The following is a 23,700-nucleotide window of genomic DNA, read 5'->3' as shown; positions in this document are numbered from 1 at the left end:
TTTTTTTTTTTTTTTTTTTTTTTTTTGAGAAATTTTAACATTTTAAAAGATGATAAATCATATAGAATTTATGTAGAGCAGAAAACTTTTATCATTTGTTAAAGAAATTAAACAATGTATGAAATTTTTATCAGTACCATTATTTTTTGTGTGTGAGAGAAAATAAAAGTATTACTTGAATTTAGTTATAGAAACAGTACTTAATTCTGTATAGTTTCATTTTGAATCAATTATTCTGAAAGAAATTCCTAATAAAAAATAATTGATAATAACTGATAAGATGTATTATTACAATTGAATGAAACATATACAGTAAAACCTGTCTATGGCGACCACCCATGGTTCCTTCAAAAAGTGGTCTTTTAGACAGGTAATCGTCCAATATAGGTGGTGCTATAATATCGTATTTCCAAACGTATTTTGTGCACTTTTTAGCCATTTCTATTAAGCAAAATTCGAGGTGAGCAAAAACAAGCAAATTTTTTCAACGATAGGGCTATATTGGTATTGTATTTTAATCTTATCAAATAACCCGATTTACAGGAGTCGTCATGATATTATAAGACAGATTTAATACCAATATTTTAAAGATTAATACAATAGTTGCATTTTCTCGATTATAATGCAAACTTTCTTTTTTCCGATTTAATTAATTCAACTTGCTTGTTTTCGTTTGCTCCTCAGTTACGTCATCGATATACAAGCGCATCATATCTCTATATCATTTTGGTTTTGGTATTTGTTAGTTTAATCTTATTTTAACTTTAAAAATACTGTATTTTTTAATATTTAACATTTTCCAAAGAACAATAAGAAAAATTATTAATTAATAATAAAACGATTTTATTATTTTTTCTCATTATACGATTTTGTTACATTCCGCGATTGTCATTGCAGAATCAAAAAAAGAAGGTTGCCTGTAAAATTGATTTTTGCATTAATGCGTTTATTGTTTTTGAATATTTTGCGTACGAAAATTACTTGGATATTATTTTTTCTAAAAATATCGTGGAAATAAGGTAGGTTGATACAGAAACTATTTATCGCACATGTACTGTATATGAGCTTCAAAATAAATAAATAAACAAATAAAAATAACTTTATCAAATGATGAGATCAGCCGATTAATTGTATCGTGTACAATATTTTATACCTCCAAGGAAAATTTATTTTACCATAGACCTATGGTAAAATAAATTTTGTTTTCCCACAGTTAAACTTGCTAATTGCTGTTGTGATAACTTTAACATGACAGTGTTTCTTTCCAATTTCCAACAAATTGAAATGAATTTCCTTTGTTGCTAGACTAATTCATTAACACCTGCACCTAATTTCAAGGGTGGGAGAAGTGCCCGAGGTGGGTTGGAACGAGAGTTTAGACTAATTCATTATATTAGGAGGGGGAAACATTGTTGAACAATAGTTTAGACCAGATATATTCGTGGAAGTGGTCGCTTATTACAGTTGTTGCTTGTTGTTTTAGACCAAAAATCTATGCCAGCGGTCGCGTTACACAGGTGGTCGTTTAATACAGGTAACTTATACAAAGACTCTATGAATAAACTATTTGGTGCCAGAAATTTTTGCCCGTTTTGACAGGTGCCGGTCGAATGCAGGTGGTCACCTAAGCAGTTTTCACTGTATTTGTTTTCTAATAATTTTAAAATTTAACTATCAATAAAGTAAAAGTTTATATATTTTCACATTTCTCAACGTATCAAACCTAAAAGAGACTTACAGTAAAATGTCAATATCTAATACACTTATTCTACTTTAATTCATATTCTAAAAAATATTTGTAAAAATTTCTATTGAAATAAAAAATTTTTCAAATATAGTACAGGTTCACCAATGATTTTTTGACATTTGTCCAGATTAAAGAAATCTGGACAGAATTACACAAGGAAACTTAAAATTTCCACAAGACTCATTCAATGAATAATGCTCATTCAAGACTCATTCAATGAATGGGCTTAGATGCATTATGTGCAATATGCATTCACTTGGATTGTCTGTATTGCAGGTGTCGATGATTCCTCTATTCTAAGTTTTAGCAAATTTTACTTACATTAAACCTTAACAATAACTTCTAAAAAAATTTGTCATGTCAGTGATATCAAGTGTAAATATCAGTTCATATTTAATACAGAAACATAGGAGGCATATAATTAGTGACTCAGGATATAGTGTTGAGTTATTACCATGTAATCTCAGTTAGTATGGAAAAACTGTTAATCTGGAAAGGCTTTGAAAACATATATGCTATAAAATTAATGGTAAGTGTATTTTAAAAATATTTTATCATATTTCAGTCTGCTATTATTATACTAACTATTATTACAAGAAATAACATTAATCATAAAAACTGAACTCAATTTGATTATCTGTTTTAACACATTAAGCACCATATGTTGCAAATATGCAATATACCCAGCAATTCATCCAGGCCATGTATTGAATAAATGCAACAAACACTACACATTAAAATCTATACTGTGTTTACTTTGGAGCAAAATTCTAGCCATATAAACATAATGGAAATAGTTAGAGCTTGGCCTGTGGGAATAAAAATTGCACTTGGCCCAATAAATTTTTTTATGATAGAATGCTAATAGAAATTTAATTTTTTCCCTATAAAATATGAAAAATATGCAAAATTTGCCTTTCCTAATATTTTTCTTGCACAATGAACACAAATAAGTATGATATCATGAAAGTATAACGCACAAATTGAAGAAACAATATTTTCTTTCACTGAATAAAAACAGTGGAAAAATAGTAGGTATATAGGATTATTCTATTTTTCATTGGTTTATATCAGTCCATTTATGCAATCTAGACTTTATGTATTTATTTTGTAGATGTTCTGTTGAATTTAAAACCCAATGAGAATACAAAATGGCATAACATGATCAGAAACAACTCATTCAGCCAACATGTTGCAGAATTGTAACATGCCTAAAAATTGAGAAAAACATCTTTTTCAACAATAAAGATGAAATTACAATTAAATAGCCATAATTTTTGTGCTATTTTCTACATAGAAAAAGAACATGGCCTGGTGTGATATTTTGTCTTTCTATTGTGGTGCTTAATGTGTTAAAAAAACTTAAATGCAAGCTAAAATACACATTAACAAAATTAATTTTGAGACAAATTAATAAAATATACAATTTTCCAAAAAGTAAAGCTATCTTTAAAAGCAATTTGATTTGAATGAGTTTGCTAACATTTAAATAGACAACTTTTTAAATCTTTCATTTCAAAATGTCAAAGTCAAAACAAAACATTATCAGTTTATTACAATATTCAGACTCATTGTCATTCTCACCATCAATGTCAGCTTTACATATTGTAAAGCTAACATTGATGCATGTCAGCTTTACAATATGTTAACAATGTATACAATTAGGAATAACATGTAAGTATGCAAATTTTCATGTCTGAAAATTTGCATACTTACATGTTATTCCTAATAAATACTGTAATGTAAGAAAGATCAAAAGATAAGTGGCAGAATTGTTTGTTCAGAATTTGTACAATCTTGCTCAATGGAAATCAAAGTCAGGTTGGAAAGTCATTTATTTTTTTAGATGTATAGTTTTTCAGATAAATTTTAATAATTTTTGACTTAAAGAGTGTTCGCAAATGGCAACTGTGACTGTAAATGTCAAAAAAAAGTATGCAGGCTGTGCATACATCTGGAAAAATGATGGCCAATAAATGGTTTTTGACAATTAAAAAACTTAGCTAGGCTATGGATATATTTTAATTCTGGAAATTTATCTTTAAACTATCTTACCTGTCGCGCATTGCTGCGATCTCAGAAGAATGGAAATTCAAGCAAACTCATTATGATAAAATTCAATTTACATTTTATCATTTTTATTGAAACTTATTCATTTTCATTGGGAAAAATTTCAAAGTGTCGTTTCAATTCTATTTATTTATTGGAGTGCTTGTGGATACATGATATTTTTTGTTTTTCCATCTGGTGCGTACATGAATAAATCAGAAGGTTTTCCGACACATGAGCCGGCCACATTCAGTTGTCCATGCGAGAAGCACGGATTCTCCAAATTTAGCCCACACACTGGCAGCAATTGTCAGAAGTGCGATATTCCCCATTTATATATATATTTTTTTAATCCTTTATAATTTTAATTATTTAATTGCTCTTTCCTCTCTTCCTTGGCGTGTTGTGAAATTTCTGATAGATGGATAATAAACCGTTTTATTGTGATTTGTCTTTTTAAATTATTTTGAGTCGATATTAAAATTTGGAAAAGGGGGGATACCTAGATCGGTAAAATACGCAAATTTCTTCCTACAACTTCGGTTGTTGTTCGGTGTACAGTTAAGGTTTTAATGAAGTTCGAGCGAATACATAATTAGTAAAAAAAAGTTGAAATAAAGTGATTAAACAAAAATTATTACAAATATCGTAAATAACAGTTCACAAATGCACATATAAAGATATTTTTTGAAGGAGGGAAATGGTCTTCACAATTTGAAATCGATCGAACACACAGTGCTCGAATGCTCGTATAAACGCGTGCCATCTATCGTAGGATAAATGTACTATGCCAGAAACCTTCGTGGGAGTGTATTAAAAAACTTCCCAAAGGTTCATGGCAATCGTACTATGCCAGAAACCTGCGTGGGAGTATACTAAACAACTTCCCAAAGTTTCATGGCAATCGGATAAACGGTGTGGTAATGCATGAAGGACATAAGACAGACACACAGACAGACATACATTCATTTTTATATATATAGATGAACTACAAACTTCCAACAATTGTTAATCTATCCCAGGAGCCAGGTCATTGTGGTAAGTGTTAAAACATTTCAATGCAGCAGTATGTAGTATGTCATCTTTCATTTTAGTCAAATGTTTAGATAATATAGCTGTGGGAGTTTCGATAATCTCATTTATTACAGTAAGTCAGACTTTAAACCAGATGATAATAATATACGTAGTGTAGCATTAAGCATTTGGGTTTGGAAGTGCTTGGCAGGATCCTCTATTCTTTTACCTTGGATCAGTTCATTAAAGTCTCATTTTACTTTATACTTTCTTTGACTTGAAGTGAGCTCAAGTTTCCAACTGTAGCATGGCAAAGACACTCCCAGTTTAACTGTAAAATATATTCACCTCCATAATAATAACAATAACATCAAATACCTGTAATATTTGATGAACATGAATACCAAATTTTGGATGTTCCTAATCATTGTTTGAATTCCAGAATACATGACAAACATACATACAATTTTTCCCTGTAATACAATCATATGAATTATATACAGCATATGAAGCAAAAAATGTATCATTTTATAATAGTAAATAGATTTAATATACTTTTAAACCAGTGTTTCTCAACGGGGGCGATATCGCCCCCCATGTGGGGGTTTTTCCATGTTGAGGGGGCGATTTGTAACAATTTATATTTGGGGGGGGCAAAAAACAATTTTCTGGCGATATAATAAAATATTATATTAAGGTTAATTAAATATTTTATTCGTTATATCGTACAATAATTAAACAAATAACATTATACTAGTCACTATTCTATTCGATGCAGCACGAGTTTGGCGTTAGCCCTGGCCCACAGCATCGGAATTTTGAAGTGAAGGGAGCGATACTACGTAACAGTTTTATTGAAGGGGGCGACGATTCGTTAGAGTTTGAGAAACACTGTTTTAAACCAACTACTATAGGAAACTTACTATTTTACTATTCAATGGAAAAATAGAAATTCTTTTGACTTTATGACTTTATCTGGCACAAGTTGCCACCCTCACTTCAAAGAAAATGACTCCATGTAGCTACATGGAGTCATCTAACTTGTAAATTGTAAACAAAGTAATTATCATAAATGTGCTAATTGTAGTAGCTGCATATCAGGGTCACCAAAAGTAATCATACAACAATTCACACTTTACATCTTGACACAAATTGTTATTCCAGATTTTCAACTGCCACGTAGAAAGCATTGTTGTAAGTAAAGTGCAAAATCAAATCAGTGAAAAAGTATAAGATGCAAGTACAAGTGTAGGTATGAGTATTTTGAATTTGGAGAATGTTGAATAGTAGCAGAAGAATGAGCTTATAAATGTTCTAATTTATTGTAAAAATATGTTGCAAAGCAAGAATATAATTAGTAGTTCAGCTCTAGACGAAATATCATCTGCTGCTATGGGTGAAAAAATTTTTAAACAAATTGTGCATATGCTGGCAAATAAAAAAATTATCATGGACAAAGATCGCTTTGCTTTCAACTAAACTGATGAAAATGAAAGATATGAAGAAGTAGGCTATATTTTGATGTTTTTGCTAACATTCTGAAATTTCTTTACTAATAGTGTACACAAGTCTGAAAGTGCAGATTATATTTCAGAAAAAATGGAGACTAATTTTGATTACATTCCTATGTCAATTATTTGATCATATATGTGTGTGGTCTCAATTGATATTTTGTTTTAAATGTTCAATATTTACAATCCAAATATCTGCTAATATTTTCATTTGGAACAAGATTCTGAGAAAAAGAACTGATAAAATTATGATGTATAAAACACAAATAAAATTCTTTGTAGAATTTTAAAACAGTTTTTATTTTTCATTGAATAGTAAAGTAATACATTTCCTATACTTGTTGGTTTAAAAGTATATCAAATTTATTTGCAATTATAAAATATGTTTTTGATCTAATATACTATATATAATAATTCTCATAATTGCATATTATAGAAAAAAAATTGTTTTAAAAGAAATTTGGAAAGAAGAAAGGCACAAAGACACAATGTTCAGCCTGCCAACCACCCATCTTACTCATTCGATTACTCATGATTGTGATTCATTTTTACAAACTTAGTACATAACCAAAACAAAAAACTTTAAACATTGATATCTTGCAAACTGGCAAGAATTATTTCACTATGTATTAGTTTGATAAGTGTACTATAACATATTTTAAAAAATCAAACAATTTAAGAAGTGCAAGGGTTGATGGTCCCCTTGAAAACAACTAAATTTAGCTATAGCTTAGCAATCTAAATGCAGTCAAATTTGGTATAATGACATCTAAGACTCACTACTATGGCACTTTTGATCTGTATTATTTTTGCTTGTGGGAACACTTAAAAGTACAGGTTATTGTAGATATTTTGCAATATATATCTGGCTTTGACCAATTTATGAGATGTCTTTAGTAGTATCGCATAAATGAAAAGAAAGGAGACAAGAAACATCTTGTAGGATGTTAACCCAAAACTTTTCCATAATGACTTTATTATTTCATTTTGAATAGCTGGGCAGAAATACTTAGTCATGTTTTAAAAATTTTGTGTTGCTAAAAAATTGATTTATAGTTTGTCCAATGAAAGATGAACTTTTCAAAGTCGGCTTTCATGAGAAATTAGTCAGTCTTGTTGACAGTTAAAACACATGATGCATATTGTCATGCTAATAGATATTAAATGATAATGTAGTTTTTATTCATGATTGATTAACATTTATATTATAATTTAACAAACAGTAACATTATTTTCCATTACTAACAAAATCAAAACTAAAAATTACTTACCAAAAACTTACCAAAGAACTCTTACCATTTTGGTTTGTTTGTTTCATTATCAAATCTCAACAGTATTTTATATTAATTAAAGTAACATTAATTTAATTAAAAAAATATTATTATTATATATGTTACTGACCAAACCCAATTTCAGGCCAAACGGGTTTATCCTACGTGTGTCAGGACATACTAGTTTAGCCAGGACAATCTAGTTTGGCCTAGGCTGAACTGATTTATTTGTTGCAAGTGATAAAATAAACACATTGGAACCTGTTAATGTGGAGATTTTCCTCTTGCGCCCCTTTCTATCATGCTTTCGTTGTCTATTCATGTTTTTCATGAACAATAGAGAGGGTTCTGCATTTTTACACAATGGCTACTTTATCTGGGTCATTTGTAACTAGTAATATAAAATTATTCATATTACTGTCTGATATAATGATATATATCATAAAAACAGCACACCTCTGAACCTTAAAAGTACAATTCCAGGATATTTTAATGCAAACACAAACGTTTTCCATCTACACAGATCTTCCTCAAGTTAAAGCATTCTCAAATGGAATGTGGAAATGGAACATTCTTAAGATTATTTGAAAAACATACAAACAAAAATTTAAAAAAAATTTTTAAATATGAACTATATGATATATGCTGCTTATAGCTGATAATCGAGAAATTTTATAGAAGGAGAACAATTATTGCTAGCGAGACATGTCATTGTGTGGTATCAAAACAAATGAGTGAGATTGTTCTACACATATTTGTGCCCTTTGTGTAAAAAAACATCAGCTCTGACATCCCCCACAAAATTACTTGCATTTTAAACTTTAAGGAAAAATTCTTTAAATTGATAGTATAACTTCTTCATGTAAAGTTGGACAATGGGGAAACTTTTGCCAATTCTTAAGTCTAATCCACTCTTTCGGAATTCGAAGAAGTTAATAAATATAACTGACCAACGTTCGAATAATCATGTTTTTCATGTGGGAATAGACAAAAAAATTTATATTGGGCTCCCCCCAATATAAGTTTGTCTATTCCCACATGAAAAACATTCCTGTTGCATTCCAAATTGAAAAACTTTCTGTTGTGTTCCAAATTGAAATTTCAAAGCCACACGGGCTTTCAAATTTCAATTTGGAACACAATAGAAAGCTTCTCTATTGCTATTCATCTTTACTGCTAATACACAAGAATGATTCAAATGACCCAGATAAAACAGTTTTATTTGTAAACACCAGAGGTCAAGCATCTGGTGAAAAATGCGAATTTACTCATTACACGCAATCTTAATTTGACTTTTTCAGCCTCTTTCACTTGTAGGATAAGATCTAAGTATTTATTCTTTGTTAAAGCATTAAAATGAGAAGGTTTTATATATTAACTTTGCAAAATTTCTTTTAAAACCCGCTCTCTCCATTTTAACTGATAAACTTGAACACTAGATGATGGCTCATCCATAATAACAATATGAAAACAACACAAAACTTTTAAACTAGGTACGTTCAAAAAATCAAATTAATACAGCTTCACAAATCGCACGTAGGTACACAAGTCACAACATGCAATCATGTTGTGACTTGTGTACATACAATGAAGTGGACTTAGAACTTATCCTACAAGTGGAAGAGGCTGAAAAAGTCAAATTAAGACATCACTTCATCAAAGGCAATTACAAAGGTTTGCAATTTTAAACATTGATTCTGTTAAAAAAAAACTTGTTGCCCATAGTGAAGAGAACATAAAATACTTTATTCCTGCTGAGGAATTGTATGATGATATTGATGCAGCTCACAGAGTTGTTGGACACAGCAGACATGACAGATTATTGGCTGAGACATCTTTAAAATATGCTAATGTCACAAAACAGATGATTAACCTTTATTTATCTGTGTGTGTAACATGTCAAGAAAAAAAAAAAAAAAAAAAAAAAAAGAGGTTTAGTTTCTAAGCCAATTTTACATTCTGAAATGAACAGTAGGTGACAAGTGGATCTCATTGATTTTCAGACTCAACCTGATGGAAAGTTTAAATTTATCATGGTCTACCAAGTTCACTTGACCAAGTTTATTTTGCTTCGTGCTTTGGAATCTAAACGAGCTGAAGAAGTAGCCTACCATTTGAATGACATATTTTTGATGATAGGTGCCCCATGTATTTTGCAGTCAGACAATGGAAGAGAATTCATCAATCATATTATATGTGAAATGACAAGTCTTTGGCCAGAACTTAAGCTAGTGCATGGAAAATCACGACACAGCCAAAGTCAGGGCCCTGTCAAGAGCAAACCAAGACGTCAAGAACATGATCAGTTGTTGGCTAAAAGAATCAATCGACTAAATCAGGGGTGGCCAAACCGTGGCGCATGCACCAAACTTGGCGCATTGGACGATTACAAGTGGCGCTTTAGTCAGTTCTGAGCAACATTGCCAGATTTGGCTTCTTTGCAATTAAGAATATTACATAGAAAATTAATTTTTTATAGTCTGTCTTGGCAAGTTCATTTGTTGCACAATTCGTTGCAATCAACTTTACAGATAAAATGAGTGTTCTCCACATAGTAAATTACAGTGTATGCATGTATGTTTATTTTCGATCAGTGCATAGGCGTCTAAATGACAGTGCTACCGTCCGGACAGTCCACGAGTCGGTTGGACTGCTACACCTGTTGACCTTTTTTTTTTTTTTTTTTTTTGCTTTTACGATTCACGATACATTCGCAATCGTGTATGCCACTAATGTCAAACGGGACTATTTTGTACGGGTAACTACACCACTACCGCATTTTTTATTAATTTTTTTTTCACACAACTGAATTTTGATCTTTTAAATTGAAATACCTGATTAAAGGGTGGCCGAAATTTTTCTCCGCCCCGGGCGGCTAACACCCACGGTACGCCACTGCGCATCTGAACTCGTCTATCAAAAAATTGGCGCATGGTATGCAAAAGGTTGGCCACCCCTGGACTAAATGGTCAGAAGGCTTGAGGTATGTACAATTTACAAAAAACAGGGCCTATCATTTGGGCATAAAACAATTGCCTTACAAAGCTATGTTTGGAGTTGAACCCAGAGTTGGTCTTTCAATGACATCACTACTACCAGAAATAATAAAGGATATTCAAGATGAAGATGACCTTCAAAAACTTATTGAAACTGATTTAACCCATAGACAGACAAATGATCACAATGATTCAGGAGATGATAGTGATGGTAATGATACTGAAACTTCTAAAATTGGTGATGATATCCAAAAGGCAAGACAAACAGCTGCTGAAAACCTTCAGAAACAGGCAAAAAAAAAAAATAAAATAAAATAAAATCAGCTTCTGACAAATCACATCCGCCAGCTAAAGTGGGAGATAATGTGACTGTGCCAATTCCTGATTTACATCAGGAATTGGCACAGTCACATTATCTTCCTGATGACAAAGGAAAAGGCAACCTAAGAAATGTTATTGGTGTTGTTCTTGAAATAAACAATGATGGCCTGTACAAAATTGGAAATAAGCATGGAATATTGCAGACACTCTATTGCAGGTTAGTTATGCATATTATTATTTATTTTTTCTCAAATTACTTCAAAAAAATAAATTCTTTTTTAATTTAATGACCATCTTACTCTATTTCACTGTCAGATCTAAACTGGTTTTGATGATTATTGTTTTTATATTTGGAAGAGGTTTTCAAGTTTTATGAATTTTTTCAGATAGGGTTTTAGTATAATATTTACTTATAATGAAGGCCTGATAAAGATCTTCAAAGAAAAAAAGCGCAATGTTAAACACTGTTTTGTTTGGTCTAAAAAGCATAAGTATGTTATGTAATTTGGTCAAAATGAAATATTTGTTTATTACAAAACTGAATTAGACCTTTGTACTCAAAAATTTATACAAGAAAGTGATGTTAATCAAGATGTTCAAATCTCACTAAAGACTGCAGCTACCAAGCATTCAATTGGGACAGGACAAGGTTTTATGAGGTGCACCTGTAACAAAAACTGTGCTACAAATAGATACCAGTGTAAAAAAAATGATTTTGCGTAATTCAAAATGCCAGCACAGTACACCCTATAAAAATAAATAAAAGATTAAATATTTTATATGTTACACTAAGAAGCACAAATAAGTTCATTTTTAATTTTAGTTTGACTTTAAAAATTTTTATTATTATTTTGTTTGAATTTTTGAAAATATTTTCAAAAGTTAATTACCTTTAAAAGTGCATGGCTTAATAAAAAAAAAAAAAAATACAAACTGATAAGTACTGATTAGCTTATTTTTATTTTATAGTTTTGTACAAGTGTTGTGTCATTTCTAATCAATACTGTTTTTTATAATTAAGTAGACTATGTTTGAATAAATATTGTTCATCTAATTGATTGCCTTTTAATTTTATTTTAACCATTAATATACTTGAATAATAATTCTAAATTAGTTTGGCCTAGGTCAAACTAGTTAAGTCTAAAGTAGTTAGGCCAAACTAGATTGTCCTGGGCTAAACTAGTATATCCTGATATGTGTAGGATAAACCCGTTTGGCCGGTAACATATGCATATTACTTACCATAAAAGACGGTTTAGATGGATCTACATGAGTTCTCATTGTAACTGGGCCTGTAGGTGCCGTCATCGGCGCAGAAACTGATGATGATAAAGATACTCTTTGAGCCAAATCAATAGGCTGAGACTGACCACCTTCTTCTGGTTCAGTTTGATTATCATTTAGTTTCTGTGTTGCAGGCATTTTTCACTACATAAAAATAAAATTATTTATTATCATTTGCACATTAACAAACTAATGTAAACTTTATTATTATTGTTAGTGGATTGTTTCCTATTTGATTACTATCATGCTTAATATTATGCTAGACAAATATTACACAAAGCAGATATAGGAAAAAAAACTGATATTTTTTTATATGCTGTTTGTATACATAATCTATATTTAAGCATTTCCTATGTTACAAGTGCTTAATCAGGACTTTTTCTGTAAAGTAATACAGTATATGTGCTGTTGTTGAAACCTAACATTTCTAGACTTCTGTATAGTATATGCAATATAATGCCAGTGCAGAGAGAACTACAGGCACCATCAATGCATTATCCATTCTCCATAAGCACTTTATTTAGTAACAAAGTACAGAAACGGGAGGAAACATGAGAAAATAAATTCACACTTTAGAATTATATTTAAATTTTTATATTCTTTTCTTTTCTATACATACAATAAACACCAACTGTACAAGAAAACTGGAACTGTACATGTAGATAAGAATTACACCTCAATACAAAATTTCCAGTAAAGAAATTCAATATTTTAACATTTCGGCCACTATTTCATCGGCCCTCATCAGGAACTGTAGAATGGAAAAACCGTTCTATAAATAGAATGTCATTGCATTCTAATTTTAAAAGTTTCAAATATGTTTGAATAAAGGCTGTGATGTATCTTATATGACGTACATTATGAGTCTAGATAGTATTTCCATGCATTTGGTACATGAATGCATCTGTATTGATGCAGGCTCCACTCCTGTCTTCCCTGTAAAACTCTACAGCTTCTAATGTTCTAATGTTTTGCCATTCGAATACCCTGTGTATTAGGGTAGCTTGGTCCCAACAGTGGGAAATCCCCGGATCACTGGCATAATGTGCCAGAGCTGTATTAACGTTTCCTTTTTGTACGTCATATTTGTGATCCTTTAATCTGGCCTGCAGTGATCTGTATGTGGATCCTATATACATTACTATTCTGTGGAACCTATCGTCCTGTAGTGGGATGCTGTATACTCCTGGTGCTTTAGAGTTCTCAGTGCCATCATTTGTGTTAGACAGAAGGCGGAAAACGTTGGATTTCCTTTTGTACGTTACGTGTATGTTTAAATCTTTTGTAATCCTTCTGCATGCGGTCCAAGGCAAGTTCCAATGCAACCCAATAAACGTGTAAACAAAACCAACAAATGTTTTAATTTTTTCATTATTTATTTATTTCAACGGCATAAACTCAAAAAGAGTTTCACAAAGCTGTAAACCTTTATTCATATTTTATTTTTAAGTGGAAAGAAAATATTTTCAAATACTTGGAGATGTGTGAATGCAGAAGGATTACTAAATAAAGCTGGAGTTGTGACTCAAAGGATTATAGACCCAAAAGGACAAAAGATGTAGTAGTGAGAAACGTTAAATAGATCTTCTGTTAAGCAAATATGGACTCGTAATTTTTCAACCTTTTTCACTTCTTTATCTTTTGTCCTTTGCCTCTTTTTCCTTGCACTTGGGTCTATAATCCTTTGATTCACAACTCCAGCTTTATTTAGTATTTCTTCCAATGTTGCAAGATTTGGCTACATTGCACCAAATGTGGCTACTTTTTCGGCTACATATTATTTATAATTATATTAATTGAATAAAAATGCACTTTAAAATGGTGTTTCATCGCTTTTTATTAATTAGAGACCCAAATAAAATAAATATTTGTGTTCTTCAAATAAATTTTCTTTAGTCTCTTTTATAATAAATGAATTTATCTATTTCTAAGTAAAAATTGAAAGTGTCTGTAGAAGTAATTTTTTAAAATATCCTTTTTTCTTGATAAAGTTTTAATACTTATTATTATAATCTAGATATGTTAATTTTTAGATATACTTGTATATTGGGCCACAAGTATATATTATATATACTTGTGGCCCAAAACTCCTTGACTTCTTCCAATGTGGCCCAGAGAAAGAAAAAGGTTGGACACCCTGCTGTATATAGTACTTTTCTGTAAATAAAGATATGTTTAAAAAAAAAGACGACTGGTGGCATGATGGGACAGTGCCAGTTTCATAATCATGAGGTTGGTGTTTTGAATGTTGTTGGTTATCAATGTCATATTTTTTTATATAAAACTACAGTATAATTTCACTTTATTCTTGGTATTTTTTAATTTATTATATTGTCATAGAGAAAAACTGGTAATTAAAAATGCTACCTAACAATGTTTATTTAAAAACAAAACATTTTCTGTATATTCACACATAGTACAGTACATGGCAATGAAGTCATTTTTAACCTGAATGTGTCTATAATTGGTTCTTCATTCTTTAGTATCTTTTCATTGTTTTAGTTTTTTCATTGATTTAGTTTAGTTTTTAGTTTTTCAATTTTGTTGTTTAATATTGTTCTGCAGAAGAATCACTGCACAACAATATTGCAAAATTACGTTTGAAGGATCCCTCAAAATCAACATCTAATTGGGACCAAGAGTTCATCAATTTTGGAAGTTGCTAAAGAGGTAGGAGAACACATTAAGTGCTCTGACATTTTCATATGTGATACAGCATGCATGATTCTTCTCCAAATTAGTTGATGACAAAGAAGTGTTTTTAAACATTAATCAAGTTTTATTTTCCAGTGACATATGTAAATCATCGTTTTGTAAAAATTGCTGCATTTATTCAATGTGCATGCTGCAGAAATGTTTGTTTCACATGCTTCTATGACAATTATCATCCACAAAATTGTTCTCCCAAAGAGCAAAGAAATTGAATAATGTTAGTAAAAATGTCTTTTATATTAACAAAATTGATAATGATAATTTTGTTTATATAAATAAATAATGATAATTTTGTTTATATCTTATCATCTGCCCAAATAAATTATAAATACAGTAAATATTACATATGAATACAATATGTACAGGAATATTCAAAAATAATTTTTAAATAAATATAATTAAAAAGTACCAAGAATAATGTGAAAATTACAGTTTTACAAAATAAAAAAAATCACACTGATATTTGAACAACATTTGAAATACCAAATCTCATGAATATCAAACTAGCACATCCCCACTGAGCCACTAGCCACTCTGTAAACTATAGATATTCTGAAGGTTTTAAGTGATTGTGCAATTTTCAACTTTAATTTTCTCTTTTAATTTTGAGTGTTGCACCTTACTGCTTAGCACATGTCAGTCATTGGGGATGCACTACATCCTCACCGAGTTTGAAAAAATTAGTGACTGAAACATCATGCCATCTTCTTATCAGTAATCAGTGTTCATTTCTCAAAATATCTCATTTTTTCACCTGCTTTTTGTTACTATTGCATCATTTTATTATTTAAGGACTATTGTAAAGATGAATGACCATGAAAGTTTAAAATGATTTCAATAAAATAATGATTGAACAAACCAAAAATCATTAGAAAACAATCTTGTTTTAAAAACCAAAAAGTTTACTGCATTTAAATGTTTTTTATGAATACAGTAGAGCCTCGAAAACTCGACACTCGATAACCCAGCACTCCGGATAACTCGGCCACACCCTGGCAGGGCAAAAAAAATCCTTAGTTAATTAATTTTCATGATAAAGACAGCTTTATGCCTCATAAAGTATTTTTCTGAGGTCTATCTTATCAGGTAAATTACTGTACAGTGTATTCATTAATTTTCATTTTCATGTAGTAAAGGCTTTATGCCTTCATAAAAGACGTACATTTCCTTTGTTTAAGGATATTTGAGCAGTTTATTCTCTGTTGTATTCTCAAGTAAACAATACATACAAGTACAGTACAGTATTTTCTGAAAAAACACTCATACTTATTCTTTTTAACCCCATTCCCGATAACCCGACATTTTCACAAACTCGGCCACCCTTCGGTCCACATTAGGCCGAGTTTTCGAGGCTCTACTGTACTAAACTATTTGCATATTTTATGAACTTACAAACATTTTTGCAATCCACTTGATTCCAGCTTCAGGTTGAAAAAGTTCATTTCAAATTGGAAGAGGTTTTGAAGCTAAAGAGGTTCAGTGGTGTGAAGATATTACGTTTCCAGTGATAGAGAAGTATGTTATGTTATTTGAATATTTTAACATTTCAATGAGACAATACTAATCTCTAAACTAATTTTACTAACCTAAATTAAGTTCTCATTAATTTATTAAAAATAAACAAAATTATTTTATAATGTAAGAAAATTAGTATAAAGAATTAATCTTCCTTCTTTCTATTTGCTTATTTCTTTTACGAAGCATTATTTAATAATGCTTCATTAATCAATAATCACTACAGGTACTCCTAACTTTACAACCGAGTTCCGTTCCGACGACTACATCGTTTAGCGACTTGGTTGATAAGCGAGGAGCTTGTGCTGGGAATATAGGATCATTGTAAAATTATAAAAATTATGCAACAAACTTCAAATTTATTCATAAAAAGACTTGCATACGTACAGTACATATGGTTATCTGGAGCTGTAGAGGTTTTTTTCCTAGGTAAGGGAGATGACGACGTTGTACCTTCAAGGGCAGAGGTCTTAAATGTAACAGTCAAAAAGAAACTCGTAACTGTGGTTTGCGTTGTAATCATCTTTTTTTTTCTTGATAAATTTCTCTATAGCACTTCAAAAGTCCACTTATCCCACATTCAACTTTATGTTAAAACGTTCAGTATTTGGATCCATAGCCTCAAGTTCCAACATAACCACATTAATTTTGGAGAACACACCAGCTAACCCATGTAACATGAATTTCTTTTTCATTTCTTCGGTTCTTTCATCTTCTTCCTCTTTCAAATTCTGCATGGCTTCTAATTCCATTAAATCTTCATTTGTTAGCTCTCCATCAGCATAATCCACTAATTCAGCAATGTCTTCCACTTCAACATCTAAATTAAGTGCATTGGCAAAGCCTGCAATTGTTTAAATTACATCACACTGACTAAAAAAGTGCATAGCAAACCTGTACTACGCTCAGTGAGCATGTCACCAATCGCCACTGATCGACACTCAAGCTGAGAAAGGGGATTTCCCGAATTGATTGGTCGTTAAGCAGATAGATCATAAAATGAGGAGTACCTGTATATTTTAATTAAGCAAAAAAAAAAAAAAAATCCACTTGTCTTGTAAATTACAGAACATTATACAGATGCATAACAAATAATTATTATTAAATGTATTCAAGCAAATAGTTTACAAAAAATAATAATAATGAAAACTTTTAGAAGTTACTTTTAATTACTTAATCTTCATGAAACAACTTGTTTCAGAATATTTAGGCTGCGTACACACTAGGCGTTTTAAAGAACCAAGAGTTCTACATAGGCGTACACACTCAAACGCCTGCTTTTGGCCAAGCGCACATTAAATGCGCATTTATAGATTTTCTTAAAACTCGCGTTTTTCAGGCGCTTTAGTAGAACTCTTGGTTCTTTAAAACGCATGTTTAAAAACGCCTAGTGTGTACGCAGCCTTAAACTGTAATTCTTAAAAATTTATTTATAATTTGAAGATGAAGTCAATTCAAATACATTAGATAATAAAATCTGGACTTCTAAAATAGGCTGAAATTTTTTATTTTAGATGCATAATCACATAGTATTCTTATAATAGTTTACAAAAGATAAATTATAATTTCATAATAATAACTTATTAATTATGAACTAATTTATTTTTATGTTTATTTACTATACAAAACACTTCTCTAATGTGTATTCTCTTCTTTGATTTAACTTTATTAATTTTTATTTAATGTACACAATATTTCATTCAGTGCCTTTAATGTGATTCTTATGTTTTACTAGTAATTGAGCAATATTAATTAATAAAATTGCCAGGGCAATAAGTATCTACTTAAATATTAACAAAAATAATCTTTAAAAAAGAAATATATAAAAATGTCTTCATATTTTGTCCCATTTATATACTTCAGGAACATAACAGTCAACTTTTATTTGGAGGCTCTCACATCCACCTCAATATACAAAATGTTAAAAACTTCCTTCTGGTAATGGCACAATTTAAAAATGTATTAATAATATTGCCAGGAAAATAAGTATATTAAAAAAAACTTTTTTGCTGTCACCAGAGGAAAGAGTGTCGGAGAGAAGGGGAGGGATATCTTAAAGCAGTATTTTTCAACCTTCTTGAATACGCAACCCCTTTACAAGTTAAAAAATTCTGGAGACCCCCCAGGGCCATATTAAAACTATATCAGTGATTTTAAAACTACGTATTTAATTTTCTTTCTGTTGAGACCTAAATATTGATAAAAAAACCAATTGTACTGTAAAATAAACAGGCACAACCTTCTCACTGAAATTGTAGTTTTTTTTTTATTGTAGTGTAGAACCAACAAACACTTGTATTTTTCTTTTACCCACGACCCCCCGTGTAAGGCTTTGCGACCCCCTGAGGGTCGCAACCCACAAGTTGAAAAACACTGTCTTAAAAGGACTCTTCTGACACTGTCTAGTGAGATCCTGCAACCTCCATGATTACAATGTGTTGAGACTGCTGAGTTGAAATAATTGTAGTTAATGGCTCTTAAATGTTGATTCTAATTTTTAATGTTCTACTGGTTTCATCCATGTAATGATATTTTGCTTGGAAGTTACATGTAAAAGTGTAAACTATGTTATTGTTTAGCATTATGTCAGTTTTTCCATTGATCCTTTGTTTACTAAAAAGTGAACAAAAATTTAATATTAAACCAATATTAAATTTTTGACTAATGACCAATATTATATGATAAAATTTATTAATTTTATTTTTTAATATTGGTCATAGAATAATGTTATGTGGTGTCATTAATTTTTGTATTTTCTCAAATAAATTGGGAATCTAATTTTAATAATCTAATTTTTTGTATATTAACTGTGTTTGTGTTATTGTTTGTTATTTTGTGTTTTTATTTAACCATCTGTTAATTACTTTGTTAAAATAACTGTTTAATTAAAAAATATGGTATATACAGTTTATTTCTTCCTTCTGTGTTGTTATATTACTAGTATGTACAGCTGTCCCTTGATAATTCAACAGGCATGGGACCAAAGAGGTGTCAGATTACCAAAAGTGTCCAGATTACCGAAAGTGATTACATATTTGGCATTGTTTTGCTAGCAGTAGCCTACAATATTCCCTACTCCAACTGTTTGAAAAGAACTGCTCATGAAAAACACATGAAATGTGTGTCATCGTGTAAGAATTGGGTGGGGAGATTCACGTCGCAACATGCTTCTGTGCAAGCAGACATGTAACAGGGATGGTACCTCGACTGGAGGTGCGTCGGACTACTGAGCATGTCGTATTACAAAACATTGGACTATCAAGGGACAGCTGTAATTTAATTTTGTTGATATACATATCAAAAATATTCTTTTTCATATATGTAAGTGCATTTGAATAAAATGCACCCATGAAAAACTTTGAAAAAAGTAGAAAATAATGGCATTTAAAATTTTTTTACATGTGACAATTAAGATTTCATAATTCACAAATGCTCAGCAAATATGTAAAACCATGTATGTAATGTATAACAAAATCATGAACAGTCATTAAAAGAAAATTTACTGAACATTTAGAAATTATGAAAATTAAAGGAAACAGAATGAATTTAAACACTGGCACCGCCATTGGTGAGATCTGGCAACTGCCACTACAGTTCTGAAAAGAGTTTGTTTAAGATATCCCTCTGCTCCTGACATCCTTCCCATCTTTCTATATTACACTGTAATGTGCATCTAAAGTTTAGATCAGGGGTGTCCAACCCGCGGCCCGCATGCGGCCCAAGGCAAGTTTCAATGCGGCCCAATAAACGTGTAAACAAAACCGACAAAATGTTTTAATTTTTTTATTATTTATCTATTTCAACGGCATAAACTCAAAAAAGAAGTTTCACAAAGCCCTAAACCTTTATTCGTATTTTATTCTTGAGTGGAAAGGAAATATTTTCAAATACTTGGAGACGTGTGAATGTGGAAGGATTACTAAATAAAGCTGGAGTTGTGACTCAAAGGATTATAGACACAAATTTGGGAAAAGGAGGGAAAGATGAGAAAAACAAAAGATGTAGTAGTGAGAAAGGTTAAATAGATCTGTTGACCCTTAATTTTCCAACCTTTCTCACTATTTTATCTTTTGTCCTTTCTCTCCTTTCCCTGCACTTGAGTCTATAATCCTTTGATTCACAACTCCAGCTTTATTTAGTATTTTTTCCAACGTTGCAAGATTTGGCTACATTGCGCCAAATGTGACTACTTTTTTTTGTTTGACGTAAAAAATATCATTTGGCGCTTTGGCTACTTTTGGGCTACATATTATTTATATTAGTTGAATAAAAATGCACTTTAAAATGGTGTTTCGTTGCTTTTTATTAATTAGAGACCCAAATATAACAAACGTCTGTGTTTTTCAAATAAATTTCCGTTTGTCTCTTTTATAATAAATGAATTTATCTATTTCTAAGTAAAAATTGAAAGTGTCTGTAGAAGTAATTTTTAAAATATCCTTTTTCTTGATAAAGTTTTAATACTTATTATTATAATCTAGACATGATAATCCTTAAATATACTTGTATATTGAACCACAAGTATATATTATATGTACAGTACTTGTGGCCAGTGGCGTAGCGTGGGTGTCAGCTGCCTGGGGCGGAGGAAAATTTCACCGCTCCCTTATTTAGGTATCTCAATTTAAAAGACTAAAATTCAGTTTCGTCACAGAATAAGTAATGAAAAATTCCGTGCTAGTGTTGCCACATTTTTAAAATCGCCGACCCTGATGGCAGGTGAGGTTTGTTCGAACAGAAATTCCTGACGCATGCGTATATCATTTTGCAATGCGAAGAATAATTTGCAGTGCATGCCTGTTCTAAATCAGTTACAGTTACCGACTAGGGAGACTTGGATAGGAGTAACGCAAGTGACCTAGCCCTATTGGATATTGGAGGTGTATATGATTACAAATGAATCGCACAATCAAAGAAAAAAAACAAAAAACAAAAATAAAAAAAGGTCAACAGGTTGCGCATGATATCCCCGGACGGCGAGTCGATTCGCGGACTATCCGTCCGGATGGATGGTAAAACTATTGCCGTGCTCATTTCAATCAGCCCGAGTTGTAGGTGGACGAAAATATGAAATAAAATGGTACAAATTTTTACAAGATATTATTATTATATTTTGTGAAATTTTGCCGCCCCCTAAAAAGTGCCGCCCAGGGCGGGCAGCCCCCTACGCTATGCTACTGCTGATGGTGGCCCAAAACTCCTTGACTTCTTCTAATGCGGCCCAGAGGAACAGAAAGGTTGGACACCCCTGGTTTAGATGATAGTTATACCTCTTTTTAACAAATAAATTTTATTTTTTTTAGAATATACAAAGTTCCTTTTACCAACTTTTTATATTTCACAGTTTTAATAGTATTTTATTATATTCTTCCTTTTATAATTTACAGGTATTCCTTTTATAATATTTTTATTTGAAACTCTACTGTTTACTTAATGTACAATTTACTTATATATTTTCTAGTAAATGAGAATCCAGTTGTAATTACTATAACCATTACACACATGTAACTTCTGCCATCCAGGTAATATTGTGTTCATTATAACTATAATTTAAATTTTGTAATGATTTTTAAACCAGATTAATGTAAAAAAGAACTGATGAGAGAAATACAGTCTGAAATGTACATCCTCCATAATCAATAAAGCCTTTATATCAATCTACATTGTGTATATCCTGTGTGCTTTGTTTTCTCAAGCAATCTTAGACTTATTCCTAACAATATCAATCAACTAAACTTGTCATCTTTGACAAATAATACATTAAAATGAATGAATGAATATTATATAAAAATTTACTAATCTTGAATTATTATTAAGATTTTGGACTGATTCGAATAAGTGAAGCTTCTGTTTAACAAAACTTAGATATCTGTGTGTTGTTATATTGTAAATTACTATAATCAATCAATGATTTGTAATCATTCATTATGTATAGTTAAATCTAGTAAATAAAATAAAAGAAGAATCATACTGAATTATTATATCAAATTCTTACAAAGAAATGTAAATCATTAAATTTTATTGAATAAATTATTAAAATTTCAGTCATAGTAGATCAGATTTTCAACTGAAAGATAAAATACACCTTTGTAACCAGATTTTAATATATTATATAAATCTAAGATCTAAGTATGTATAAGCTTTTATTTTCAAGTCTTCTTCAATACAAAGTATTATATTATTGAAAACTGATGATGAATTTTTAAATTAATTTTAAATACTTTTTTTACATTCAGATATAACACAGGAAAAAGAAAATTTAAGGATAAATGAATATAGGCTTATATATTCTATTAATATACTTTTTAACGAAATATAAATCTATTTAGAAATAATCTAATTCACCAACGAAAGCATTCAAAGTGCCACATGTCAATGTTACTTAATGATCTTAATCAAGGCTAAATAAAACGGAATAAATATAAACTAATTTCGAAAAACATGGAATGAATCGATAGAAAAAATAATAAACAAACTGAAGATCCCTCTCCAGTCAGTCATTCTTGTACGATCAAAATCAGCTTTTCTCCTCTTTTACGAACGAAATGATTATAATTGTAGCAGAGTATTAATTGAATAACTATAATAACTTTACCTCAATAAAGATGACGTAATCACACGAATAAACATTCGTTGATTTTAGATGAACTTAAAACAAAAAAGAAGATAAATAACTATCCGCCATTTTGCATCGGTCGGTTTGGAAATATCGTTTTGCTTGTTATTGTTAATACGCATGCCACAGCGATTGCGCATGCGCAATTAAAGATTTCGAGGTCAACGATAAAAGTAAATTGTGCTACACGACGAAAACGAAAGTTCAATATATATTTGAAATATTTCAATACTACAAATAAATCCGAAACAGTAAATTATATTCGTATAATAAATTAATTTATAATTTATAACGTATAGTTAATTTTTCTTGACGAATAAATATATTTCACGAGTAAAATTTATAAAATTCCACCAATCGGGTGTCATATCACCATTTAATTGTGGAGTAGCTAAATTCGTCTGCTACAGATCACGTGCCCGGTAAATCTAAAATTTTAATCACAGATTTTAAATTATTTCGAAATAGAAAATCGACATAAAATTATTTTTAAACTATATTTTAATTTAACTATACGAAATTAATAATTTAATACGTAATTATTTTTAATTTTAAACCATTGCTGATTATAATCCAATTAATAATTATTTTTTAAATTTAAAATAACGAAAATTGATATAAAATAAATTATGAAATAAAACAAATAAAAATTAAAATTATATTA

The 23,700-nt window shown here is 30.4% G+C and overlaps 1 protein-coding gene across 3 annotated transcripts in view; it reads right to left on the bottom strand.

Moving 5' to 3' along the window:
* Positions 1-23,700, bottom strand: part of LOC111613032 (histone deacetylase complex subunit SAP130-like) — a 144,688-nt gene that overhangs the window by 120,421 nt on the left and 567 nt on the right. For 2 of the 3 annotated variants that reach the window (XM_023354332.1, XM_023354334.1), the window contains exons 1-2: positions 23,016-23,170; positions 12,152-12,337 (exon numbers count right to left, since the gene is read on the bottom strand). In XM_023354332.1, the coding sequence (XP_023210100.1) occupies positions 12,152-12,331 (180 nt within the window). In that variant the 5' untranslated portion in view covers positions 12,332-12,337; positions 23,016-23,170. Of the gene's footprint in view, positions 1-12,151; positions 12,338-23,015; positions 23,171-23,700 lie in introns of those variants that run through there. The other variant, XM_023354333.1, reaches the window with a different exon arrangement.

This window comes from Centruroides sculpturatus, unplaced genomic scaffold (genome assembly GCF_000671375.1).
Source record: "Centruroides sculpturatus isolate CEXI.00-Female unplaced genomic scaffold, Cexi_2.0 scaffold310, whole genome shotgun sequence".
In the NCBI taxonomy this organism is placed as follows: Eukaryota; Metazoa; Arthropoda; class Arachnida; order Scorpiones; family Buthidae; genus Centruroides; species Centruroides sculpturatus.
Note: the sequence above shows the minus strand (reverse complement) of the source record. Positions and strands in the feature narration are given on the sequence as shown.